The 25,669-nt window shown below is 56.0% G+C and overlaps 3 protein-coding genes across 16 annotated transcripts; 2 read left to right on the top strand and 1 right to left on the bottom strand.

Moving 5' to 3' along the window:
* Positions 1 to 89: 89 nt before the first annotated feature.
* IL17RC (interleukin 17 receptor C) lies at positions 90 to 11,798 on the top strand. 12 transcript variants are annotated; one of them, XM_046653612.1, is made up of 19 exons: positions 90 to 405; positions 692 to 713; positions 910 to 1,062; positions 1,338 to 1,412; positions 1,504 to 1,613; positions 2,591 to 2,702; positions 3,037 to 3,081; positions 4,901 to 5,001; positions 5,264 to 5,323; positions 7,130 to 7,184; positions 7,267 to 7,448; positions 7,530 to 7,580; positions 8,538 to 8,586; positions 8,748 to 8,869; positions 9,117 to 9,176; positions 9,715 to 9,763; positions 10,819 to 10,914; positions 11,019 to 11,057; positions 11,146 to 11,798. In XM_046653612.1, the coding sequence occupies exons 1-19, from the start codon at positions 301 to 303 to the stop codon at positions 11,772 to 11,774; spliced, it is 2,115 nt and encodes a 704-aa protein (XP_046509568.1). In that variant the 5' UTR covers positions 90 to 300; the 3' UTR covers positions 11,775 to 11,798. The 12 variants fall into 12 exon arrangements, with proteins under 12 accessions (XP_046509568.1, XP_046509993.1, XP_046509900.1 ...); XM_046653340.1 differs by having other exon boundaries at positions 91 to 405; positions 4,901 to 5,040; XM_046653433.1 differs by having other exon boundaries at positions 92 to 405; positions 4,901 to 5,040; positions 8,541 to 8,586.
* A 165-nt stretch (positions 11,799 to 11,963) lies between these two features.
* On the top strand, positions 11,964 to 20,144 carry CRELD1 (cysteine rich with EGF like domains 1). 3 transcript variants are annotated; one of them, XM_046654768.1, is made up of 11 exons: positions 11,964 to 12,371; positions 12,579 to 12,771; positions 13,008 to 13,090; positions 15,589 to 15,699; positions 16,016 to 16,107; positions 16,777 to 16,953; positions 17,035 to 17,130; positions 18,013 to 18,096; positions 18,275 to 18,370; positions 18,591 to 18,725; positions 19,524 to 20,144. In XM_046654768.1, exons 2-11 carry the CDS (start codon positions 12,598 to 12,600, stop codon positions 19,736 to 19,738), a joined length of 1,263 nt encoding a protein of 420 aa, XP_046510724.1. In that variant the 5' UTR covers positions 11,964 to 12,371; positions 12,579 to 12,597; the 3' UTR covers positions 19,739 to 20,144. The 3 variants fall into 3 exon arrangements, with proteins under 3 accessions (XP_046510724.1, XP_046510561.1, XP_046510643.1); XM_046654687.1 differs by having other exon boundaries at positions 11,967 to 12,137; positions 19,524 to 20,141; XM_046654605.1 differs by having other exon boundaries at positions 11,965 to 12,771; positions 19,524 to 20,143.
* A 191-nt stretch (positions 20,145 to 20,335) lies between these two features.
* Positions 20,336 to 24,818, bottom strand: PRRT3 (proline rich transmembrane protein 3). Its single transcript, XM_046653208.1, has 3 exons — positions 23,798 to 24,818; positions 23,429 to 23,584; positions 20,336 to 22,833 (listed from the first exon to the last, which is right to left on the bottom strand). The coding sequence occupies exons 1-3, from the start codon at positions 24,816 to 24,818 to the stop codon at positions 21,080 to 21,082; spliced, it is 2,931 nt and encodes a 976-aa protein (XP_046509164.1). The 3' UTR covers positions 20,336 to 21,079.
* Between the last annotated feature and the right edge of the window lie 851 nt (positions 24,819 to 25,669).

Genomic DNA, 25,669 nt, shown 5'->3' with positions numbered 1-25,669 from the left:
GCTGCTGGCTCCCAGGCCTGGTGTTGGTGGGAGGGACAGGGCGGGGCAGGAACAGCCGGCTTCGTGCCCAGAGCCAAAACGAAAGCACTCGGCTGGGACTGGGACGGCAGTCAGGATTCCCAGGAAAGGGAGCGCGCAAGCTAGCCAGCCCTGGGACCCTGAGGCTGGGGACGGATTCCCGCCCCTCTTTCCTACAGGTGGGCGGGCGGGGCTGAGTGGGAGTAGAGGTGGGCTGTCTGCCCCCCCCTCCGGGGGGGCAGGACACAGCCTCAGGCCTGGGTGCCGCCCGGCACCTAGAAGATGCCCATGCCCTGGTTCCTGCTGTCCTTGGCACTGGGCCGAAGCCCTGTGGTCCTCTCTCTGGAGCGGCTTGAGGGGCTTCAGGACGCTGCCCGCTGCTCTCCGGTGAGTCTGGGCCCTGGGAGTGTTGGGGAAGGCTCAGGGTTCAGTCTGCGGCCCATCAAGGCCCCAGCCTGGCTCCTGTCACTGCCACTGCCGCCAGAACCGCCCTGGCTGGTCTGTCTGGTGCTGATGGGGTGAGAGAAGAATGGGCAGGGGGCAAGAGCTGGGTCTGTCTCCTTCTTGGAGGGGCTTGGAATAGTGAGCCCAGAAAGACGTGGGTGGGGGTCTCGGGAGGGAAAGATGGTTAGATTTGGGGGCACAAACTGACTCTCTTTTACCTCCTTCCTAGGGCCTCTCCTGCCACCTCTGGGGTGAGTAGCCCTACTTTTAGAGAGAAAAGAACTTCCTTGGTCGGTGGAAGGGAGGAGGGCTGCCCCAGTCCCATGTTCTCACCACCCACCCTCAGCTCAGGAAAAGCCCAAAGATCTTTGGTCCTCTGGGGTGTCAGGTGCAACCAAACTCTGGGTTCAGAGCAGCCTCAGCTCCTACCTTGCCCTTCATGCACAGATGGTGACGTGGTCTGCCTACCTGGGAGCATAGTGTCTGCCCCAGGCCCAGTGCTGGTGCCCACAAGCCTGCAGACTGAACTGGTGCGGAGGTGCTACCAGGAGACCGACTGCGACCTCTGTGTGCGTGTGGCTGTCCACTTGGCTGTGCATGGTGAGCATGTCATCCTGTGACAGTACATATACACATGTGAATGTGTCTTAGATGGGCCTGAGGACCAGGGAGTCTGTCACGCAGCACTGGGCATTCTCAGTGTTCTCCTGGAGGACACTGGCCGAAGGACCCCCAGGGTCAGCCTGGTCTCCCTGTCCACCCCCGAGACCCCAGGCCTGGCCTCTGCTTGCATGCCCCTTTCTGGAAGGAAGCCAAGCCCCAAGCCAGCCCAGGGCAGGGGGCTTCACCTGGGCCTTGCTCTTGGGTCCTTCCAGGGCACTGGGAAAAACCTGAAGATGAGGAAAAATTGGGAAGAGCAGCTGATCCAGAACCTGAGGAGCCTAGGAATGGTGAGGAGAATCTGGCTGGCCCAGCCGCGCCTCGCCAGGGCCTTGCCTGCAGCCCCTGGGCCTGACTGACCCTCTGCCCTGTTGCTCACAGCCTCTCTCCAGGCCCAAGTGGTACTCTCCTTCCAGGCCTACCCCACTGCCCGCTGCGTCCTGCTGGAGGTGCAAGTGCCTGCTGCCCTCGTGCAGCCCGGTCAGTCTGTGGTATGTGAACTAATAACAATACCAATAACAATACCCACCTCCTAAACTTGGCATCTATAAAGTGCTTTCCCGTGCATTATCTCTTTAATCCTGATTCTGCCAGGGCTGTGAGCAAGTTCTTTCAGCCCTTTTTGCCTCAGTTTTCCTGTCTGTAAAGTGGGAATAAGAATAGCCCTACCTCATATGGCTGTTGTGAGAATAAAAGGAGTTGATACGTGTAAAACGCCTGGTGTCATGCCCGGCCCTGAAAGGTCTCAGGAAGTTTCATTTTTCCTTTCTTTCATAATCCTCAAAACTACCCTATGAACTAGGCATTATGACCCTCATTTTCCAGACAGAGAAGCTGAGGCGTGGAGAGGGGAAGTCTGTGGGCTGGATCCACTTCTCCGGACTTCCTGCCATGGCACGTCTGCCCCATGTACACACCACGGTGCAGGGGGTGGGGCTTCTCCCTACCTCAGGAGGCCATATGTGGTTGGAAGATGTACTTCCGCTCGGGCCAAATCACTCAAACCCTTTGACTTCCCCTCTGGCCCCCAGCTCCTGGCCACTTTTCTCTCATCTGGAAAACCGTAGAATGGGAGAGCATCAGCTGGCCTACCTCACAGGGCAACTGTGAGGACCACTGAGGCACCAGGTAGAAGAACCACTTCTGTGAGAGGGGACATCCCACATTTACAGTGGGGTCACACCTGAGCTTAGCCACATGACCCAGGACAGCAGGGGTAGGGGCAGGGACTCAAACATCTAGGGCCCTGTCCCTGCCTTGCTGACGCACCCACTGAGGGTGTGTACTTTAGAGCTGGGGGCCCCTGAAGGACACGTTAATGGCAGAATTTCAGGTCACACAGTATAAACAGTCATTGGTTGTGATATGGGAGCCGGTGAGCAGAGTGGTCCAGGCAGAGGACCCCAGAGCCCTTGGCCTAGAATCTGAGCCCTATGCCACCAGCCTCCCGCCACGCCTTTCCTCACAGGGCTCTGTAGTGTTTGACTGCTTCGAGGCTGCTCTGGGGACTGAGGTGCAAATCTGGTCCTACACTCAGCCCAGGTACCAGAAGGAACTCAACCTCACACGGCAGCTGCCTGGTAAGTGGCCTCAGAGCCTCAGGGGCCCCAAGTCCTGGTCTCCCTGGTCTTTCTCCCCTCTGGCCACTTCCCTTCTGCTTTCACCCCCTTCCCAGACCCATCCCCTCTCAGGCAAGGGTGTGAGCTACACTCCTCCCCAGAGTCAGTCCCCGTGCCTCCTCTCCCCGGGTGACATTGCTTTCCAGTGCTTGGGAAGGTGCTTTGGGCACTGGATAGATGTGGGTGGTATCTAGGGGACAGGGAGCCCTTCCCAGTGCTCCCCATGGGTCGGACTGCTCCCCTTCTTTCTTTGGCCCCCGGTCCCACTGGAGGCTTTTCTGTGATCTCTCCCCAGACTGCAGGGGGCTGGAAGTCCAGGACAGCATCCAGAGCTGCCGGGGTAGGGGCTAGGGCAGCGGGGCTGGGAGAAGGGAGGGCGGGGTCTGGAGCGTGAGGGACCCCTGGAGTCAGCTTCAGGTCTGGGTGCCACAGCCCAAAAGTTCCGAGAGCACATTCATTCATTCACTCATCACACACGAACTGCAGTAGCTCCTACTCTGTGCCAGGCACCGGGAATATAAAGTGGATCTCTCACTCCTTATAACAAAAACTTGTTAGTAACAGGGGCATCAAGAGGCCCAAGGCATTGTCGAGATTATGGCGCACCCCCAATATACCAAAATAAAAATAATATTAGACCATAAAATAAAGGGTAAGAAAGTGAAGGTTTTGATGATTTTTCCCATACGCTGTTTGGACTTTGTTTTTGCTTTATTTTTTGTTTTGTATTTTCTTTTTTATTGTGGTATAACATACAGAAAAGTGTGTAAAGTGCACTCGTTTTGCTGTCCAGTTCAGTTAATTTTTACCTATGTATACACTGCATGGCTACCACCCAGATCAAGATAGAAACACTGTGATATTATTATTATTATTATTTTTAAAGATTGGCACCTGAGCTAACAACTGTTGCCAATCTTTTTTTTTTTTCTGCTTTTTTCTCCCCAAATCCCCCCAGTATATAGTTGTATGTTTTAGTTGTGGGTCCTTCTAGTTGTGGCATGTGGGACGCCTGATGGCCTGATGAGCAGTGCCATGTCCATGTCCAGGATCTGAACCCGGCAAAACCCTGGGCCGCCGAAGCGGAGCCCGCGGACTTAACCACTGGGCCATGGGGCCGGCCCCATATTTTTTGAACTCTTAAATGATTTCAGCTTCATTTTCCTTTGGCTGCCTTAAACTTAGGCTTGGCCTGCCTCTTTGGTGATTCATTTAAGACTACTCAGCACCAGAACTTTGAGGACACAGATATCCGTCATTGATTTCATGTCGTCATTCATTCAGTAGATGTTGATTCACTTATTCAACAGATGCTTATTGAGTAATGACTTTGCCTAAGGCATAGCCCTCAGCACTGGAGATAAATCAATAAACAAAACTGATGAAAATCCCTGCCCTCACCGAGCTGAGGGTTCTGGCTGGGAGTCAGGGTCTGGGGGGTTGATGGAGGACACGGTAAATACATGGGGATGTGCAATATGCAATCACTAACAATGTGATTAGTGCTATGGGGAAAATGCAGGGAAGGGGGATAGGGAGGTTGGGAGTTGCAGGGGTCAGGGATGGCCTCACTCTAGTGAGCGAAGACCTGAAGGAGATGAGGGAGGAGCCATGTAGGTATCTGAGGGAAGTGGGAGCTGCCAGGGCAAAGGGACTGAGGCAGGAGTGTGTCTGGTGTGTTTCAGCATTAGTAAGGAGGCCAGTGTGTCTGCAGCAGATTAATTGAGGACGAGAGTGCTAGGAAATGAGTTAGAGTGGTCATGGCAGCCAGATTGGGTAGGGCCTTGCAAGCCATTGTAAGGACTCTGGCTTTCACTTCGGGAGGAATATGGGGGGCCGTCAGAGGGTTCTAAGCAGAGGAGAATGATTTATTTTACAGTGGTTACGGGATCTTTCAAATGGCTGCAGAGGGAGAAGCAGGGAGAAGAGTTTCTCATGACCATATAGTGGGGCCTCTGTGGCCGCCTATGTACAGCAGCCCCTGGGACGGCTTCTGGGGACAAAGTCTGGTCTGAGACGGGGACACAGGCCCTGCCTTGCAGGATCCTCCCAATCTAAGGCATTTAAAGGAACTCCAAAGGGTCACTCGGCGGGTATGGCCCAGGCTTGGGTGTGCAGAAGAGGTGGAGGAAGTCACTCTCTCTTTGCTTCCCCCGCAGCCCTGCCCTGGCTCAGCGTGACTGCAGATGGCGACAACGTGCACCTGGTGCTGGATGTCTCTGAGGAGCAGAGCTTCGGCCTCTCCCTCTACTGGAACCAGGTCCAGGGCCCTGTAAAACCGTGGTGGCATAGAAACCTGGTGAGGCCTCTCCCGCCCCAAGTCCATTCCCACTCTAGGACGATGCTCATGCTAAGGGTGTGAGCGCATTATCCAAGGGGACCTTGGAGAGGACGTAGCGACTCACACCTAAAGCGAGGAACATTGCTGGGGGAACCACCGCCTGCCTGTCTTCCTCAACTTTGCCCTCCAGCCTTCCTCCTCCTCATCTTCCCCAACTTCTCCCCTTGTGCTTGTCCCACAGACTGGGCCGCAGACCATTCCCTTGAACCAGACAGACATAGTTCCCTGCCTCTGTGTTCAGGTAGGAGCAGAGTCCAGCTGGGGGCCAGGGGAAGGGGTCTGGGGAGTTGGTGAGGGGGATGGCCCTCACCTTCTTGGTCTCACCATCCTCCACACTCCTCTTTGAAGTGGAAACTCTGGCTCCTTAGGGTGCCTGGCCCTCCCTTGACCTTTGGTGTCCTATGCCTTCTGGCTGTTGCATGCCCCAAATGCTCTTCCTGTCCTCTATCCACTTATGGACCCCTATTTATGCTTCATGGCCTCGTTCAGATGTCATCTCCTCCCCGAAGCCTTCCTCTACTCCTCCAATGCCCTCTTTGTGCTCCCCTGAGGGTAGACCGAGTGCTGTGAACTCAGACTGGTTTGAATCCTGACTCTTGCTATTTGCTACCTGTGTGAACTTGGGCAAGTCACTTCACCTCTCTGAGCCTGTTTCCCATCTGTAAAATGGGAAGAATAACAGTACCAGCCTTATAGCGCTGTTTAAGGAAGTGTGCCACATTCAGGCTCATATATGGTAGCTCTTTCCTCTCCCTCCAATTGCACATAATTAGTCATCAGGTTCCATCTATTTTACCTTTGACATTAATGTTTCTCATTCTCTTTCCCTCTCCTTTCCATCTCAGCCCAGTTTGGGCTTCTATCATCTCTCCTCTAGACCATTTCAATAACTTCTGGCCCCACCTCCTTTCCCGTAACTTCCCTGGCAATCTGGGCCCATATTCTGACCCCCAACTGAATCTTTCCCACTGTATCTTTCCCATGATTCCCCTCTATGGGAATTTTGTTACATCCAGATAGAGCTACTTATCAAGATTCACTCACCTCCACTTTTGCTCAGGCGGTTCCAACTTCCTGAAATGCCCTCGCTTCTTTTCTATACGACCAAATCCTTCCAGCTCAAATGTCACCTCTTCCTCAAAGCTTTTCCCCAACCTCCTGGCCTCTCTTATCTCCAAATCCCCTTGCGCTTCTGTCCTTCCTTGTCCATTTATCACTTCCTTTTTAATTTGGGCACTTATCTCATTTCTTCTTGTACACAACAATTGCTCGATAAATGAGTGAAAATTTATTAATTTATATACATGTTTTATCCACTGTGAATCTATTTCCTTGAAGGCAAGAAAATAATGTCTAATTCAAATTTAGTAACCCCCCCTAGATCTTTGCACAATGCCTGTCACATAGTAGGTGCTCTTAATTAAAGTCTCGCTGAATAAATTAATATATTATCTCTAGTGCTAAGCACATTATAGGTGGACTTTAAAAGTCTATTGAAAGAATAAACGAATGTATCCTTAACACTAGCACAGTGCCTGGCACATAGTAGGTTTTCACAAAGTGATTGTGGATTTCATTATTGGGTCCCTAGTGCCAACCATAGTGCTAAGACATATAGAAGGTACTCATTAAGAATTTGTTAAATGGGGGCCCACCAGGTGACAATGGTTGAGTTCCTGCCCTCTCCTTCTGTGGACTGGGGTTTGCTCATTTGGATCATGGGCCTGGACCTACACACTGCTCATCAAGCCATTCTGTGGAGGAGTCACACATGCAAGTGGAGGAAGATTGGCACAGATGTTAGCTCAGGGACAATATTTTTTACCAAAAAGAAAAGAGTTTGTTAAATGAAGATGTTGCCAGATGTTGGCATAGGATTTGCTGGAAGAATAAATGTGTGCACCTCTAGGGCCTTGCAAAGGGTGAAAAGACCAGGCAAGTGTTTGTGAAACATAGGCTGAATGGATGCATCCCAGGTGCCCAACAGAGGCCCCAGCACATGCTCCTGGAGGGTTGAACTGAACTTTGGAACTTGTTTCTTTTCCAGGCGTGGCCTCTGGAGCCCGACTCCGTCAGGACAAGCATCTGCCCCTTCACGGAGGGTGAGCAGACCGGCCAGGGCCAGGGTGGGCATGGTGCAGGCCAGTGAGGGCCGGGCGCCCAGTGACTGGCCCCTCTCTGCAGACCCACGGGCACACCGGAACCTCTGGCGGGCTGCCCGGCTGCAGCTGCTGCCCCCGCGGGGCTGGCGGCTGGACGCACCGTGCTCCCTCCACGCCCAGGCCACACTGTGCTGGCAGGCACCCGGCAGGGGCCCCTGCCAGCCTCTCGTCCCGCCGTTGCCCAGAGAGAATGTCACTGTGAACGTAAGTGAGGCGGCGGCTCCCGGGGTTGTGGAAGTTAGGGGAGGCGAGAGGGGGAACCTATCCGTTCCCCTCTTTCCACAGATGGCCCTTGAATTCCCATTGCTGAAAGGCCACCCCAACCTCTGTGTCCAGGTAAGAAGGGGACACCAGAGTGCTGGGCTGGGGGCAGGACCCGGCGCAGACCCCCAGAGAAGTCACAGTGCTCTGGACCCAGTTTATCCTCGGGTCCCTGGAGCAAAGTGGTTGCCGGCTTCCTCTTTAGGAGTTCCACTGCGTCTTTACTCTAACAGTGCATGGGACCCTGGGCAGGTCAGTCCCCCTCTCTGACGGTCAGTCTCATCTGTGTGATGAGGATGATAATAGTAACTACTTCAGAGAGTGGTACTGAAGATTAAACAAGGGAAGTGCTTCACCAAGGGACTGGTACAGACTAGATGTTCAACAAATGCCAGCTAGCAGCTTTCGTCATTGCTATCGTCATCCAATTTCCCTACCTGTGGGACGGGTTGCTCTCCAGCTTCAAAGGGTGATTATAAACATATTTGTTCAAGATTTATTGAGCTTCTGCCATGTGCCAGGCACTGTTTTAGGCACTTGGGATACATATGTCAGTTAACAAAATCAATAAATGTTCCCACCCTTATAGAGTTTATGTGCTAATGGAGAAAGGCAGACAATAGGTATAATAAGTAAATTGTTACAGGATGTTAAAACTGTATATAAACACTATGGGAAAAGGTGGGGGAGGATAAGGGAGAATGGGGTGGCAATTGCAAGTGGGGTGGTCAGGTGAGGCCTCTTCGAGAAGTGGTTAGATGAGAAGGGAATGTATGAAGTGCTTGGTCAGACATGAAAAGAGCTAATTTAGGGTCGTAAGGCCCCTTGGCTCAGATGACCTCACAAGGCTGAGACTGAGAAAGATAGAGTGACTCCTAATCACCCAAGCTTGAAGCCAGATCTGCCTAATGTCAGGTCCAGAGTGTAGAACCCCCAGCCCGAGAGGCCTCCCCTTACCTGTCCCTTCTCTTCTGCTCTTTCTGCCCTTGACTCTGGCTTTTCCTTGTGTCCCTAACCCTGGCCCCCTCCAAGCAGGTGAGCAGCTGGGAGAAGCTGCAGCTGCAGGAGTGCTTGTGGGCTGGTGAGTGGGGCCTGGGGGACACTGGGGCAGGGCCGTTGCAATAGGGGTAAACCCCAGAAATGCCAGCTCCTGGGGGTGAATGTAAGGCAAGGAGGAGGGGAGCAAGTGGCAGCCCCAAGCAAGGTTGGGTCTCACTCAGAGTGGGCTCTCACCCCTTCCAGACTCCCTAGGGCCCCTCAAGGATGACATGCTGCTGGTGGAGGCACGAGGTCCCCAGGACAACAGATCATTCTGTGCCTTGGAACCCAGTGGCTGCACCCCACTGCTCAGCAGGGCCTCCACGGTGAGCGCTGGGGGACCCTCCTGCTTGTACCTACCTCCTCAGCTCCATCTCAAACCTGGCCTCAAGTTTTCCCTTTATTCAACTTTTCCCCTCCTCTGTGCCAGGCCCTGTGCTGGTTCTCAGTGGCCTCTCAAAAATCTCCCAGCCTCCCCCCACCCCCCACTGACTACTATTCTGCCAGCTGCAGCCTGGTGGTCGCCTAGGTGTGGTGCCCTAGGTGACAGCCCCCTACTCCTTGGCTTGGCAGAGGGCAGCTCGCCTTGGAGAGCAGTTACTACAAGACCTGCACTCGGGCCAGTGTCTGCAGGTGAGTAGGTGGCAGGAAGGCCCTGCCCCAATACCCAAGGGCAATGGCCCTCAAACTCTGTCTTCGGCCTCTTCCTCCTCTTCCCGAGACTAACAGAAAGCACCAGGAAAACTCTCGCTCTTCCTAGGCAGGGGCCACGTCACTGTCCCTCCAGCACCCACCCACTATCTATTTGTGTTTATTTCGTGTCCAGCCTTGGGGAAGTTAAGAGTTGAAGACACATAGTACCTGTCCCTGAGTTGCTCACTGCTGGCCAGAAACCAGTCAACAGAAAACCACATTCCCATGTGCTAAGCATGGGGTTCCAGGGAGAGCTTCAAGGGGCTCTTCATGTAGGCTGGATCTGGCATGGAGGAAGGCACCAATCAGCAGTAGGCACAGCATAAGCAAAGACAGAGCGGCTTGCAGGAGCCTCCTGTGTGTTTGGGGAAAGAGGCACAGTGGAGGCTGGGAATTTGGAGATCAGGCCAGCCAGAACTCAGTGGATGTTGAACACCAAGCTGGGGGCTCTGGGCTTCGTTTTGTTTGTGTCTTACAGCTGTGGGATGATGACCTGGGAGCCCTGTGGGCCTGCCCAATGGACAAGTGTGAGTATTACAAGAACTGCCTTTCCTCTCTGTACCAGGAGCTGGCATCTTGACAGGGAGCACTCACGGGGGCAGCACAAGCAATGGCCTCGTCCTTCACTGGCTAAGATCAATCAGAGGGTCATTCCTTCACTCAAAAACCATAATGAGAGTTTGCAGGGATCCCAGCATCACCAAAAAGACACAGTCCACGCCCCGACTCAGCCATAGAAGGCTGGAAAGACATTAGCCAAAAATCACTTACATTTAGTAAGTGTGAGCTACTGAAGCACTCACTAGAAAGTAAAAGTGTCCAAATCCATGAATGCATACAGTGTGGACCCAACCTCGGTGGGCTGAGGAGTTCGGGGGAAAGGTTCCAGCTGAACTCTGAAGGCTGATCTAGGTGAGGGGGGTAGAGAAGCATTTTTATGAAAATGGGGTGCTTTTTGAGGAACTCCAAGGTAGCCAGTGTGGCCCAAGGGTTTTGGGAAGCAGACGTTGTCATGAGATGAGGATGCAAGGGCCATGTAGGGCTTTGGGAGGCAATGTGAGGAATTTGGATTTTATCTTAACAGTAGCAGGATCTTACCAAAGGGCCATAATCAAATTTGTGTTTTTAGAAGATCTCTGGGGCTGCCATGTGGTGAATGGATTGGAGGCAAAAAAGAGGTCAGGGACACCAGTTAGAAGGCTGCTGCAATCATCCAAGAGAGAAGTCAGGGGCCCAGCAACCCTAGGCTTAGGGGACAATAATATCAGCTGACATTTGAGCACTTAATACCCCCAGCATGGTGGTTTTTTGTGTATTAATATATTTAGTCCTCACAACGACCCTATATAGTAGCTACTATTGTTATCCCAATTTTATAGAGGTGAAAACTGAGGCAGAAGGTGAAGTCACTTATCCAAGGTCACCCAAGCAGATGGATCTAAATTCATATACTGGCTCTGCCACTATGTGCTGTGGACTTTGGGCAAATCACATCATTTCTCTGAGCCTCAGTTTATCTCCTTCGTGAAGTGGGGTGAAAGTGTAAGGGCTCTAATTATCCTGTCTTCTCCCCTGGGTCTAGACATCCACCAGCGCTGGGTCCTCGTGTGGCTCGCCTGCCTACTCTTTGCCGCTGCGCTTTTTCTTCTCTTCCTTCTCAAAAAGGACCACGTGAAAGGTGAGCGCTTCCTGGCTCCCCATTCCCCAGGGGTAGCCTGGGAGTTTGCCAAGAGAAGGCGGCGGCTGAGCTCACCGGCTGCCTCCGCCCCTCTCCCCAAACAGGGTGGCTGAGGCTCTTGAAGGAGGACATCCGCGCGGGGGGTGAGTGTGAGCGAGCGCGGGCGGGGGCCGCCCCCGCGGGCTGGGCCTCGGCCCTCTGACGTCTTGCCCCCTCTGTTCTCTCTGGCAGCGGCCGCCAGGGGCCGCGCGGCTCTGCTCCTCTACTCCGCCGACGACGCCGGCTTCGAGCGCTTGGTGGGCGCCCTGGCGTCGGCGCTGTGCCAGGTGCCGCTGCGCGTGGCCGTGGACCTGTGGAGCCGCCGTGAGCTGAGCGCGCAGGGGCCCCTGGCCTGGTTCCACGCGCAGCGGCGCCGGACCGTGCAGGAGGGCGGCCTGGTGGTGCTGATCTTCTCGCCCGGGGCCGTGGCGCTGTGCCGCGAGTGGCTGCAGGACGCGGGGCCCGCGCCGGGGGCGCACGGCCCGCACGACGCCTTCGCCGCCTCGCTCAGCTGCGTGCTGCCCGACTTCCTGCAGGGCCGGGCGCCCGGCCGCTACGTGGGGGCCTACTTCGACGGGCTGCTGCACGCGGACGCCGTGCCCGCCCTCTTCCGCGCCGTGCCGGTCTTCCCCCTGCCCTCACAGCTGCCCGCCTTCCTGGGCAGCCTGCAGGGGCCCCGCGGCCCGCGCCCCGGGCGGCTGGGCGAGAGGGCGGAACAAGTGGCCCGGGCTCTGCAGCCCGCCCTGGACAGCTGCCTCCGGCCCCCGGGGACCGCGGGGATGGGACGCGGGATGGGACCGGAGGCAGGGGACAGGACTTGAATAAAGGCAGACGCTATTTTTCTATCCGTGTCTCCCACACGTCTCTGTGAGCGAGCAGCTCGCCTGACCAGCGGCCCGCGTCGCGCATCCCCGCGCCCCTTTAACGCCCAAACAGGTGCAGCCCGGCGCCGCCTCCGGTTGGCTGGGGTGGGGTGACGCAATCGCACATGGCCCGCCACCATTGGCTGTGGCGTGGGCTCCGCCCCCCGGGCTGCGGAGCTGGCGGAGGTTGCACGTCTGACGCAGGCAGCGGCCGCTGCGGGCCCGGCGGCGTTGGGAAGGCTGAGCCGTCGGCGCTCGCGGGCTGGCTTGGTCGTCGCTTCCTCCCTCGCGGCCTCCGCGGACCTGGATCCTCCCCTGCAGGCTCGTGGGCCACGCCTTTGCCGCCTGCCGGCCCCGAACCTGACCCCTTCTCTTCATATCCGGATCCGGGCTCCTCCCCCAAGACCGCCCATCCGGCCTCTTCTCCCCAATACTTGGAATTTGACCCATTCTCCCTAATTCCGCTGATCCGGCCCCTAATAACCCATATTCAGACCCTCAAACAATAAGCTGACCGCTGGCCCCTGGTAAAGGATCCAGGCCGCCTCCTCCACGGTGACGAAGATAACTTATTCCCGTCCTGGCACTGCCGAATAGTCTCCCTTCCCACCATCACTCCTCCCCCCGGCTGTGCCCCAGTCTAGCCTCCTTTTCGAATAATAACACAGATCTGGGCTCCCAGACCCGCGGCACCTCAGAACCGACCCTTTTCTTTCTCGCTTGGCTCCTCGAGCGAACCCTCTGCATGCCCTCTATCTACAGGTCCCTAGCCTGGGAAAAGATGGCCCCACGGCCCGGCAGGGACCTGGTCCCACCTCTGCTCTGGAGCCTGAGCGTCTTCCTAAGCCTCCCAGGCCCTGTCTGGCTCCAGCCCTCTCCGCCTCCCCAGGCTTCTCCCCCGACGGAGCCCCATCCGTGTCATACCTGCCGGGGACTGGTTGACAGCTTCAACAAGGTGGGTGCACCAGCAGCCTCGTGGGAGGGGTCCAGCTACTATAGCACAGGGATTGAGAGTAGGGAGCTCCGGGATGCAAGTCTGCGTGGATTCAAGTCCCAACGTGGTTACTTACTAGTTGTATGGCCTTGATCAGGTTGCCTCTCTGTGCCTCAGTTTCCTGGTCAGTGAAATACTGAAGTGCTAGAATGTGCCGGGCACTGTACTTAGCTATTGCCACTTTTCTCCATTTCCAGGGCCTGGAGAGAACCATCCGGGACAACTTTGGAGGTGGAAACACGGCCTGGGAGGAAGAAAAGTTGTCCAAATACAAAGACAGGTAAGCGGCTGGAGGTGTAGGTTTGTATACCTCACTTCCCGAGCTCTGCTCTGCTTGTGCACCTAGAGACTCTTGGGGAGCGCTCATTCAACAAATATCAGCAAACATTTATAGTACAGCAGTAAACAAGGCAAGCAAACTCATCTTCAGGGAGCTTACATTCTAGTAAAGGAGACAGACACTGAGTAAGTAACCAATGTCCTATCAGGTGAGGAACAGTCAAGCAAGGAGGACTACAGAATGGTGGGAGGCATGGTGTTCAAGGTATGACGTTCGAACAGAGACCTGAAGTGAAGAAGCAAGCTGTGTGACAGTCAGGGAAGGGATTTGGACAGAGTGGGACTGACCTTGGTGTATTTGAGAAGTGGCTGGGTTTGGAGTGAGCAGATGGGAGAGTGGCAGAAGGTGAAGGCAGAGGGCCCTGAGGCCGCAGAAAGGGGCTGAGATTTCATTGTGAGCGAAGTGGGAAACCACTGGAAGGTTTGGAGCAGAGAAGTGATGTGGTCTGTTTTGTACCTTTAAAAGATCACTCACACTGTTGTGTAGCAAACAGACTGTGGGGCCCAGGGTGGAGCACGCAGGGAGACCAGCCCGGACGCTAGTGCACGGTCCAGGCGTGAAGGCGGCTTGAGCGAGTGTGGTGTCTCGTGGTGCACATGGAGAGAAGGACTCAAATTCTGGGCGTGTTTTGCAGTTAGAGTGATATGACTTGATGATGGATTCATTACGGGGTATGAGAGAAGAAGAAGAAAAGATGCTTGCTAGGTTTTGGACCTGAGCAGCTAGGTGACTAGTGAGGCTGTTTTCCGAGATGGGAGAACTGAGGAAGGAAGGGGAAGATGTGGGGGAGGGCTGGAATCAGGCACTTCTGTGAACCTGTTGGGATGAGACGGCCATTAAATAGCCAGGCGGAGTTAGGGTTAGGAGTCCGGAGTTCAGGAGAGAAGTAGGAACTGGGATCATGAGTTTGGGAGTCAGCAGCATGTAGTTGGTCTAAAAGGCCATGGGTCGAGATGGGGTTATATGGAGAGGGCTTTGAGAGAGGAGAGGCCAAGTCCCAGGCCCTCCAGCTTTTCACAGTCAAATCGAGGAGAAGGAATCAGCAAAGACTTGGAGTTAGACAGACCTGGCATGACCCTTTGTCCCCTGAGGAAGGTCACTTAACCTCTCTGAGCCTCAGGTTCCTCACTGGAAATGGGGACATTAATACCTGCTTTGCCTATTTCATAGGATTGTGGTAAGGATTAAACTGTGATGCCCACTAGAAATAAAAGGTTTTGTTATTATGTAACATTGGTCATTTTCCTTCTCCTCACTGGGCCTCAGTTTCCTCATTTGGGAATGAGGGGATTGGCCAAAATAACCCTAAGGACACTTGCAGCTCTTTAGTGGCTCCTGTTTGTGTTTTTTTTTTTTTTAAATCACTTCTTCCTGTATGCCAGACACTGTGCTAGCCCCTTTAAATACATAATTAATACATTATATGTATAAAAAATTTTTTATTGTGTTAGAATACGCATAACATAAACTTTACTATTAGAGACATTTAGTACATCCACAATGTTGTGCAACCTTTACCACTGTCTAGTTCCAGAACATTTTCATCACCCCGAAAAGAAACTCTATACCCATTAAGCAGTCACTCCCCAAGCTCCCCCACCCCCTCCCCAGCTCCTGGCAACCACTAATCTGCTTTCTGTCTCTATGGATTTTCTGATTCCATTGCAATCATACAATATGTGGCCTTTCGTGTCTGGCTTCTTTCCTGAGCATAATGTTTTCAAGGTTCATCTACGTTGTAGCATATATCTATACTTCTTTCCTTTTTAAGGCCTAATAATATTCCTGTGTGTGGATATACCACCTTTTGTTTATCCATTCATCACTTAATGGACATTTGAGTTGTTTCTCCCTTTTGGCTATTGTATATAGTATTGCTGTGAACATTTGCATACAAGGTTTTGTTTGAAAACCTGTTTTCCATTCTTTTGGATATATACTCAGGAGTGGAATTCCTGAGTCATGTGGTGATCCCATGTTTACCTTATTGAGGAGCTGCCACACTGTTTTCCATAGTAACTGCACCATTTTTCATTCCCACCTGCAGTGTAGGAGGGTTCCAATTTCTCCACATCCTCGCCAGTACTTGTTATGTGGTATGTTTTTCCTCACATCTCCCCAGCAAAGGGTGTTATGTTCCATTGTGCAGGTGCAGGATGTATCTTAGAACTGCAGGGGAAGTATTGTCCCCATTTTACAGATAAGAAAACAGAGGTGTGAGAGAGGTTGAGAGACTTGCCCAAGGTCACACAACTAGAGTTGAACCCCTCATTTGGGAGGTCTGACTCTCAAAACCAATACCTCTTCCATTACCCCCATGGCCTTTCTTTTGACATTGTCTTGGCCCCAGGAGGGGTGGGAGAGGGGGAGAGGAGACCTTAAGGAGGGTGGTGGGTGGAGTGGAGCGTGTTCCCACCACCCCCGCCCTCTCTGGTCAGTGAGACCCGCCTGGTAGAGGTGCTTGAGAGCGTGTGCAGCAAGTCGGACTTCGAGTGCCATCGCCTGCTGGAGCTGAGTGAGGAGCTGGTGGAGAGCTGGTGGTTTCACAAGTGAGCTATGTGGGGGCCTTCCCGGGGAGGGGGCCACAGCAGGGCCTGGTGGTAAAGCAGGGGGTCACATGCTAGGGGCCATGTCCTGGTTTGGTTCCTTCTCCCAAACCCGGATCTGCTAAGGACTTGCTGGGGGACCCAAGCTCTCACTCTGAGCTTGTTTCCCCCTCTGCCAAATGGGGAAAGGGCATTGGTCAGGTGGCCTTGCGGTCTTATGCCCAAGATGGGTTGTATCACAGATTCTGTGGGAGGTTGCGGGGGGCAGCACCTCTGCCAGTGTCTCAGCCCCCCTCACTCTCACTTCCCCCCGCCTCAGGCAGCAGGAAGCTCCAGACCTCTTCCAGTGGCTCTGCTCTGATTCCCTGAAGCTCTGCTGCCCCTCAGGCACCTTTGGGCCCTCCTGCGTTCGTGAGTTTTTCAGGTTCCTCTTAAGGGATGAGAGGGGACTGCTGAGGCCAGGGATCCAGTCCTGGCTCTGCTGCTAGCTGGCTGCGTGAGCTCAGGCTGCTCAGATAGCTTCTCTGGACCTCAGTTCTTGCCTGCACACAGAGCTAGTGAGATGAGTGAATCAGTGGGAAAGGGCTCTGAGAAAAGATAAGGGGCTAGACTGAGTCAGATGTGGTAGTGGTTTTATCATATATTTGAGAAGTGCCCCCCCCCCCCCGCCCCCAGTGCCCATGCCTGTATCAGACCAGACCCCACCTCCTGGACTAAGGTGGGATCCTAGGGATGGGCGGGTGCTGCCCTGCAGCCCCATTGTCACCACCGTTTTCTGCACATAGTCTTGAGGCAGGAGCTGGACTTACTACCAACCGTTTTTAGAAAAATCTCTCCAGAAGCTGCAGATAAAGAGTTAGCAACAAAGATGGTCAGTTCAGTCTTTATAAAAGATTTGTAAATAACCTAATTGTTCCACAGTGGGGTACTGGTTAAGTAAATTTCATACCGTTTTATGACAAAATATTATGTTGCCATTAAAATTGTTTTCTCTCCAAAAATGTTTAACGACATGGGGAAAATATTCTCTCTGTACAAGATTGTATTTACGATCTCACCTGGTTTGGTGTCTGCCCACAGCCTGTCCTGGGGGCGCAGAGAGGCCCTGTGGCGGCTACGGGAAGTGTGAAGGGGAAGGGACTCGAGGGGGCAGCGGGCACTGTGACTGCCAGGCCGGCTACGGGGGTGAGGCCTGTGGCCAGTGCGGCCTCGGCTACTTTGAGGCGGAGCGCAACGCCAGCCATCTGGTATGTTCGGGTAGGTAGCCAAGGGGCACGGTGCTGGGCAGGGGAGTGGGGTGCCTGCTTGCCCATCCTCATCCTTCCCCATTCCACTCAGCTTGTTTTGGCCCCTGCGCCCGCTGCTCGGGACCTGAGGAATCAAACTGTTTACAATGCAAGAAGGGCTGGGTCCTGCATCACCTCAAGTGTGTAGGTAAGTGGGGCCCTGCCCTAGGTCTGGGGAGGTGGGCAGGGGCCTGGGCTTGGTCCCCCATCAACACACGCATCTCTGGGCTAGACCAAAACAGTCCCCATCTTCATGGAGATCTCAGCCTGGTTGGGAAGGTAGAAGGTAACCAAGGGCTTACAGTACAGACTGATCTTTACACAGTGAGATGTCCCTGCTCCAACTCGGTGGTGGGGAGTCAGGAAAGACTTCTTTGAGGAGGTGTCTCTTAGACCACACCTAGAATATTGAGGAAGGGTTAGCCAGGGGAATGAGGACGCCATTTATATAGATCAGGGTCAAGGCCAAGCTGCTGTAACAAAAAGATTTGCAAAGACTGTGGCTTAAAGAATAGAGAGGTTTATTTTTATCTCACATCACAGTTTCAAAGCGTGGTCTGGGCTGGCAGGGAAGCTCTGCTTGTCACAATCATCCAAGGACGCAGATTCCTTCTATGTTCCTGTGCAGTCATCTCCTTGGATGTTGTCTTCATGGTTGAGGCTGGGTCACGGGCACCTCCGTGTTCCATGACCTGGCACTCGGGAAGTAAGAAAGGGAATAAGTGCATGGGAGAGTCCAAGGCCGTTGTTCTAAGGCCAAGCTAAAAGTGGAGCACATCACTTCTGTTTACATCCTGTTGGCCCGAACTCAGTCAAAGGCCACCCTTAGCTGCAAGGCAGATTGTCAAATGGAGGCTGTAGCTGGGCAGCCCGGAGTCCCGCTGCACCTCTGCATCCGTGTGGGTGGACAGCCTGCAGTCTCTGCCACACCCTGGGGGCCTGGGCAAGTCCATTCCCCAACAGCTCTGGCCTCAGCTTCCCTGTTAGTGAATCACGGATTGAAATCCCCATCCCGCTGGCCTCTCCGCAGACATCGACGAGTGTGGCACAGAGCGAGCCAGCTGTGGAGCTGACCAGTTCTGTGTGAACACGGAGGGCTCCTACGAATGCCGAGGTGAGCGTGCACTCCTGCAGAAGAGGGGGTGTGGGGAGGGCAGGAGGAGCTGCTCCACACCTCTCCCCCCAAACCTGTGCCTTCTCAGGCACCAGAATCCCCCCAGGCAGCTTCTGGAGCAGGGCTTCTTCCTGGACCTAAGGGCAGCCCTTGCCCTTGTCTCCTCTCCCTTCTCCAGATTGTGCCAAGGCCTGCCTGGGCTGCATGGGCGCAGGGCCAGGCCGCTGCAAGAAGTGTAGCCCTGGCTACCAGCAGGTGGGCTCCAAGTGTCTCGGTGAGTTTCCTGCCACTGGGCCCAGGCAAACTTGGAGTGCCTTGCCCACCATGAATTGAGAGGGGCTGGAATCTGGCCAGGGCAGAGAAAGGAAGGGGAGGTGGAATGTTGCCTGGGCCAGGGCAGAGGGGAGTGTCAGGATGTTGGCAGGATGGAGTCAGGGGTGCTGCAGGTGCTTCCCTGGCAGTCAGGGCTCTGACCCCACCCTCACTCCCTCAAGATGTGGACGAGTGTGAGACCAAGGTATGTCCAGGAGAGAACGAGCAGTGTGAGAACATTGAGGGCAGTTACCGCTGCGTCTGTACCCAGGGCTACAAACAGATTGAAGGTGTCTGTGTGAAGGAGCAGATCCCAGGTGAGCCCCCTCATGGCCCCCAGAACCCTGGAGAAGGGAGGTCCTCATCCGGGGGAGGGCCAGCAAGCCCCTTCTCCAGTTAGCTGCAGGCCCGGCCCCCGGCCACCAGCCCCCATGAGGCTGCACTGAGACCCAGACCTGACACCTGATCTCCAAGCTGGCTTTTGGTAGCCTCACACATCCTGGGGTATAAAGGAAATCAGACTTGGTGTCAAATCACTCTGCACCCTGAAGCCTCTTTCCCTATGTGTCCAGTGGGACCAGTCCTTGCCCTGGGCCACAGACTATTGTAAGCCAGGGGTTTGGAGAGACGAAGGACAATCACAGTGATGACAAGAGTGACTACTTCCACAGCTCTTACCGTGTGTCAGACACTGTTCCAAGCATGTTGCACGTATTAACACATTTCACCCCTAAAACAAATCCAATTCTGTGGGTACTGTTCTCATCCCCATTTTATACAGTGGAAACGGATGCAGAGGGATGAAGCGGCTTGCCCAGGGCCATGTGGCAAGCAGGTTGCAGAGCTGGGAGTCGAACTCAGGCAGCCGGGCTCTAGAGCTGAGCTAGTCCACGTAACACGCTCTGTCCCGACTCGCCTACCTCGTGGCCTTGGGCAAACCTCTTCACCTCTCTGAGCCTCAGTTTCCCATTTAGTGAGACAGGGATAATAACAGCCCCTCTTGGAGTTGTTCTCAGTAGTAAATGACATCGCATGCTGGCATGCGGGGGGATGCCCAGGTGTGTGGGAGGCTCCAGGAACGGTGGGGAGTGACAGGTGCTTCCCTGGCTCCTCAGAGTCGGCAGGCTTCTTCTCGGAGATGACAGAGGATGAGCTGGTGGTGCTGCAGCAGATGTTCTTCGGCGTCATCATCTGCGCACTGGCCACGCTGGCCGCCAAGGGCGACTTGGTCTTCACGGCCATCTTCATCGGGGCTGTGGCGGCCATGACTGGCTACTGGTTGTCAGAGCGCAGTGACCGTGTGCTGGAGGGCTTCATCAAGGGCAGATAATCCTGCCACACCTGCAGGCTCTCCTCCCACCCAGGCTGCCCCCGAGGTCGGGCCTCTCTCCAGCCTGGACACTTGGGGCAGCTTGCTTTATTGTTGAGAGTGGGGTAAGCACCCACTACCCACCTTCTGGAGCAGCCCAGGCCCCCAGGCCTGGGCAGGTGAGGCCCCTGGTGTGAGAAAGGAGCCCTAAAGGTGGATGTCGTGAGATCTAGGCCTGGTGGCATGTGGCAGGCTTCCCACTGTGTGTGAATTTTTAAAAAGAAAAGTGTCTCTTTGTGGTGGCTGCTCATGAGCTTTGGCCCCTGCCCAGGATGAGGGGGGTCCCTGCTGGGGTGGGCCCATTACAGCCCCTCCTGCCAGCTGCATGCCACCAGCTCCTGTTCTGAACTCCCTGCCCCCCCAGCCACCAATTTATTTATTCATCTCAGGAAATAAAGGTCTTGGAAAATGGAGAAGCTTGTCTGACTAGCCCCCTCCCAACCCCAGGGGCTGGGCTAAGCTCCTGAGAGGTCCGCCTACTGCCCCCTTGGGGAAGTTTTCTGAAACCCTGGGAAATTGGGGGCTACCCTGAGGGAGGAGCAGTAGAGGGCAGAGGAGAGGCGTGGCCCTGAAGCAGTGTCAGGAGAAGGGGAATGGAGGAACCAGGCTTAGGAGTGGGACTTTCTGGGTTCAGTACCAGCTATCATTTGTCAAAGGATCCTGGACAAATGACTTCCGTCTCTGAACTTCATTCTTCTCTTGTCTAAAATGGCCACGAAAATGCTTCCCACTCAGGCTTAATATGAGAACTAAGTAAACTGATGAATGTGAAGAGCCGAAGACAGTGCACAACAGATAAATGTTCCATAAAATATTTCTAACGCCGCCAAGGGTTGAGTGCCCTTTCCTTTGGAAGTCCTGCCTCCCCTAAAGACACAGGACTTGGAATCCTTGTGGGGCGGGGCCTCCTGCCTCTCCGCTGAGCAGGATCCTGGCGTGGCCAGAGGGAGGCAGGAGCCAAGTCCTAAGGGTTTATTTCTTTGGCACAAAGAGGACGGTCAGTCTGGACAAGCGAGCCTTCTCTCTCCACACGACGGAGTCTGGAGGGGTGTTGGGGCACCTGAATCTCGCTCCCCATACCCAAATCTGTGCATGTCCACCCTGTATTCCGCGTAAGTCACGGCCTCTGTGCAAAATACCCGCTGAAAAAAATAGATATTTAAAAAACAAAAAACAGAGTGGGTTCACGCCCGGCTGTCTCCGGGGCTGGAGTCAGGCGGAAGCCCGGGAATGCCAGTTTTTCAAGGTCCCAGTCGGCCATGCCCTACAGGCATCGGGGGCGGGGCCTTGGCCCCGGACCCCTCAGAGCTCGATGGTGTCACTGGAGGCGCTGCGGGAGTCCCCGGGCTTGCAGCGAGGCTGGATCTCAGTCGGGGGTTCCCCAGGCGGGGCGGGAGCAGGGGCGGGGGCAGGCAGTAGGTGCACCGTGCTGGGCAGCTCCTCCAAGGGCAGACTGTCCAACGACGACAGACCGTGGCGCCACGGGTTCCAGCTGATCTTGAGCGAGCCCCGGGAGAAGCTGTCCGCGGAGCTGCCGGAGGCCCCCGCGTCGGGCTCGTCCGCTACGTGTGGTGGGACCGGCCCGCGCACGCGCACGTCGCTGAGCGACCGGCAGCGGCCGCGGAGGAGCGCGGAGCCCGCGCCGTCGAGCTCGGCGTCGGGGTGGCTGCCCCGGCGCGGCCGCAGCACGCTCCCGGGCGGCGGGGAGGCCAGGCCGCGCAGGCCGCAGCGCCGGAACACGCTGTCTCGCACCAAGTGCTCTCGGAAGAGCGCGGCGTCGATGCTGCGGCTCAGGTTGATGGGCGACGGCGGCCGCAGGTCCAGCTCGCTCATCGACGGCGCCGGCCCCACGCTGCTGCGGGACAGTCCCGGGCCACCCTGGGCACCGCGGCCCAGCGACGCAGCCGAGCCCCAGGCGGCCGAACTGGGCGTGGCCGGCGGCCCCCCCTCCGCTGGGTTGCGGATGAGGCTCTTGCTGATGTCCAAGCTGCCTGCGCCGACGCCACTGGGTCCCGCATAGCAGTTGTTGGGTCGCTCGGGCACCTCGCTCTTGCCTGAGGGCGTGGGGCACGCCAGGCGCAGCAGCTTAGCCCAGCAAGCGTGCTCCGTGGGCGGCCTGGGCCGCGCGGCGGCCACGGCGGCCAGCGCCAAGGCGAGCGCCCACGTCAGCTCCAGCAGGCGCAGCCAGAAGTGGACGCCCCACCAGGCCCAGGAGAAGCGGCCCACCCGGCCTGGGCCCGGGTACAGCCAGAGCGCGGCCGCCAGCTGCAAGCCGCTGGCCAGCAGCCCCAGAGCGCCCGCCACGGCCAACAGCCGCGGACCCGGGCTGGCATCCCAGCCCCGCGGCCCGTCCAGCAGGCGGCGACGGCACAGGCAGAGCGTGCCCAGAGCCACCGTCGCGCCCCAGGCGCACGATAAGCCCTGGGCCAGGAGGTTGAACGCAGGCCTCGCGGACAGCAGGTCTGTGGTGAGCAAGCCCACACCGTGTGCCAAGGCCAGCGCTCCCAGCAGGACCGGGTTCTGTAGCTGCGGTGGCAGCCCGGCGCCCAGGCCGAGCAGGGTCAGGGCGGCCAGCGCGGTGAGCAGCAAGGGGAAGGGCAGGTTGTAGAGCACCAGGCCGGCGCGTAAGCCCAGCCGTGCCTGCGAGCCGTACGGGTCAGCGAGCATGTAGGCGGATCGCAGCCCCGACGCCACGAGCACCAGCACCGCCGCCACCAGGGCTAGCCGGGGGCCTGCAGGGGCGGCTGCCAGCGAGGCCAGTGCCAACAAAGCGGGCAGCAGGAAGAGCACCCCCACCCCATAGACGTGCAGCTCCCAGGAAAAGCTCAGCACCCGCCGCAGGGGACCCCAGCGCAGGGGGGGTGCGGTGGCGTTGGCCGGGGGGCTGGAGGCTGGGGCTGATGCCATGGAGCTGGCTGAGGGCTCCGGAGGGGGTGGCTGGCCCAGGGCCCGCTGCGTGGTAACCCGAATGAGGCCCCGGCGTGACGTCGAGGGGGCCTGGACTGGGGGTGCTGGGGGATGGCTTTGGGGGCGCCCGGGCCACTCCTCGGCTTCATCTGCAATAATAACAATATTAAAATCGCCCTTGGAAAAGTGTTTTTGATTTTCCATCATTCTCTAGTGTGGTGGGCCAGTTATTTAACTTTCCCAAGCGCGTCTGTAAAATGGGGATGGTAGCAGCACATACCTGACCGGGCTGTGATGAGGATTAAATGTTTAGCATAGCGCCCAACACCCGATAAGCGTTACATGGATGTGAGCTATCATTTTTATTAATAATGTAGCAGCAGTTCTCAATGTGGGCTGCGTATCAATCACCTGGAGACCAGCGGAATCAGAATTCCTTGGGATGGGGTCTGGGCCTTGGGATTTTTAAAAAGCTCCTCCAGTGATCCGTGGCAGTTGGAGAATCACTGCACTAAATATACCCATGATACACTGAAGAACATTCTAGCCCCAAAAGGGCAAATGACTTCTCCTAGAGTACCCAGTGAGTATTCGTTTATTATCCTAAGTGGTTTGAAGGAGGTCCTGGCTAATTCCTTTAAGAAGGTGTTTGTCTCCATTCACTCCCCGTGCCCATAGACACCTCACACAGGTTCTTAGTTCTTAGAGTACCCGCTCTCCCCAAACCCCCAGCCATGCCCTCACCTGGCTGCAGGGCCCCCATGGGGCTCTCTGTTCGGTTGGTAGCTGGGCCAGGGTCCGAGGGGTCAGGGATGAGGGACTTGGGGGTACCTGGGGCCTCCACTGCTCCTCTCACCCGCTGGGGGGAGATGGGGTCTGCTCCGTTCATTGCTGCTATCGCTGAAATAACAAAAGCAGTCATCACTTTGCCTGATCCTCCAGCAGTCCCCAAAGTCTAATCCCCCAGGAGGGAGGCCCCAGCACCCTCATTTCCTCAGAATGAGGAAAACGGGACCCAGAGGGACCAGAGGTCACACAGAAGCTGAGGCATGCAGCTGCCCTGGACCACTGCCTCCTCCCAGCCCCGCTCGGCACTCTCACTTTGATACCCACCTGGCTTGGGCTGACCATCGGGAGTCTCTGAGGCTGGGGGATCTGAGGGCTTGGGTCCTGGTGAGCCCGTGACATCAGGGAGGTCAGCCTGCTTGGGCGAGGGACTTGGAAAACCGACTTCCCAGGTCTCCTCACCTCCAGCCTTCTTGGGGAGCTCAACTGGCAGCTCCTCATTAGGAGGAAGGCTTTTGGCCACTGCCAGGTCTGGCTGGGACCCAGGCTCCTGAGAAGATGCCACCTCAACTGGGGATACTGAGCCAACATCAGAGGCTGCTGGATCCTGCTGGCTGAAGAGGGGACCTCGAGCTGCCTCCTGGAAGTCCTCCTCTCCCTCACCCTGTTCTTCCAGCACCGGCCTCCTGATGGTGCCCAAGTGGGGCACGAGAGTGTGGAGAGGGCCCTGGGAGTCCAAGGGGGACATCTCTGAGAGCCGAGTCTTGGCTTTGGCCACCAGACCCTCATCTCTAGGGGGCTGCCTTCCCAATTGGCCCCCAGGCCCCCCTGGGGAGGGAGGAACTGTGGCTACCCCAAGTTGGAGTCTGGGAGTTGTGGAGATGAAAGTAAGATGGGGGGGGCCCACTGGGTGGGGGGCTGGTGCTTCCTGCTCCATAGGCTCCTGTGAGTCAGGAGGTCCTGTCCAGCCCTGAGAACTTGGCCCTCGAGCCATCTGGAGGTCATCAGTTAGTGGGAGTCCTTCTCTCTGAGCCCCTTCGGCTGCTTTAGGTCCGTGCAGGGCTGGGCCAAGGGGAGAGTCTGCAGGCCGCTCAGGCGCCTCCTCAGCAGTGACCTGGGGGATACTGGAGTCCCAGGGGCTCTCAACTCTGGGCTTCTCCCAGAGGAAGTTGAAGGCCTGGGGCTCTGTGCCAGCAGGACCCTTGGGGTGGGCTCCTGGGATCAGCTGTGGTTCCAAGTCCTCAAGTGGCCTGGGAAGGCCCCGGCCCAGGGCAGGGCCAGCGCCCAGGGACAGCAGAAGCAACAGTAGCAGGAGGCCACATACACGGCCCCACGGGCTGGGGGCCATGGTCCACTCTGATGCCTGGGCCATGAGCCCTCAACTTCCAGTCCTCACTGGATGAGCCTAAAAAAAGGAGAGGCGGGATGACATGTGAGGGCAGGGGGCTCCCCTGGCTGCCCCAAGGGGGCTGGTGGGAAAGAGAGAAGAGCCCTTCCCTGCCCCTTCCTGTTCAACCTCTTCCTGCTGCCCAGAGTGACCTTTTAAAACTGCATCTCTGGTCATGCCATTTGCCCTGCTTTGAAACCTTCAACGGCTCTCCAGGCCCTCAGGAGAGAATAAAAGCTCCTCTCCGGCCTTTCCAAGGCCACACCAGGCTGCTCACCTGTCCTCCAACCCCTCTGGACTGTCCGACACCCCAGGCCTTTGCTGCTGCTGTTCCCTCAGCCTGGAATGCCCTCTCCTTTCTTCTTCACTTGCTGAAACCCTATTCTTGAAGGCCCAGCTCAAATGTCAGAGGGGGAGAGAGAGAGGCCACTGCCTTTGAGGAGGGACCAGCCTTGCCATTTCCTGGGTGAGTCACTTTACCTCCCTCTCCGCCTCGTGGTTTCCCATCAGTAGAATGGGTCTAAGGGTACTCCACTCAAAGGGGCTCTTATAAGGCCCTGAGGAGAAAGCAGTGAGCAAGACTGACAAGATTCCTGCCCTCACGGAGCTGGCATTCACGTAAGAGACAGACAGTGACTACTTTTAAATAACGTGAGCTATGAAGATGACAAAACAGGTTAAGACATAGAGGGACGGGGGCTACTTTACACAGGGGGGCCAGGAAGGCCTTTCTGAGCTGACATTTAAGCTAAAGGCTGAATGAGAAGAAGGAGCCAGACACCCGAAGATACGGGGGACAAGCATTTGGCAGA

The sequence above is a fragment of the Equus quagga genome, chromosome 1, assembly GCF_021613505.1.
Source record: "Equus quagga isolate Etosha38 chromosome 1, UCLA_HA_Equagga_1.0, whole genome shotgun sequence".
Classification (NCBI taxonomy): domain Eukaryota; kingdom Metazoa; phylum Chordata; class Mammalia; order Perissodactyla; family Equidae; genus Equus; species Equus quagga.
The sequence above is the reverse complement of the archived record's forward strand: the minus strand, read 5'-3'. Positions and strand labels throughout refer to the sequence as shown.

Coding starts and splice junctions, on each gene's coding strand:
- IL17RC (XM_046653340.1), top strand. CDS start 301: ATGCCCATGCCCTGGTTCCTGCTGTCCTTGGCACTGGGCCGAAGCCCT. Junction 7,581..8,537: donor ACCCCAACCTCTGTGTCCAG/GTAAGAAGGGGA, acceptor GCCCCCTCCAAG/CAGGTGAGCAGCTGGGAGAA. Junction 9,177..9,714: donor ACTCGGGCCAGTGTCTGCAG/GTGAGTAGGTGG, acceptor TGTGTCTTACAG/CTGTGGGATGATGACCTGGG.
- CRELD1 (XM_046654605.1), top strand. CDS start 12,562: ATGCCCTCTATCTACAGGTCCCTAGCCTGGGAAAAGATGGCCCCACGG. Junction 16,108..16,776: donor CTTTGGGCCCTCCTGCGTTC/GTGAGTTTTTCA, acceptor GTCTGCCCACAG/CCTGTCCTGGGGGCGCAGAG. Junction 18,097..18,274: donor GGGCTCCTACGAATGCCGAG/GTGAGCGTGCAC, acceptor TCCCTTCTCCAG/ATTGTGCCAAGGCCTGCCTG.
- PRRT3 (XM_046653208.1), bottom strand. CDS start 24,818: ATGGCCCCCAGCCCGTGGGGCCGTGTATGTGGCCTCCTGCTACTGTTG. Junction 23,585..23,797: donor CGATGGTCAGCCCAAGCCAG/GTGGGTATCAAA, acceptor TTGTTATTTCAG/CGATAGCAGCAATGAACGGA. Junction 22,834..23,428: donor CATGGGGGCCCTGCAGCCAG/GTGAGGGCATGG, acceptor TTATTATTGCAG/ATGAAGCCGAGGAGTGGCCC.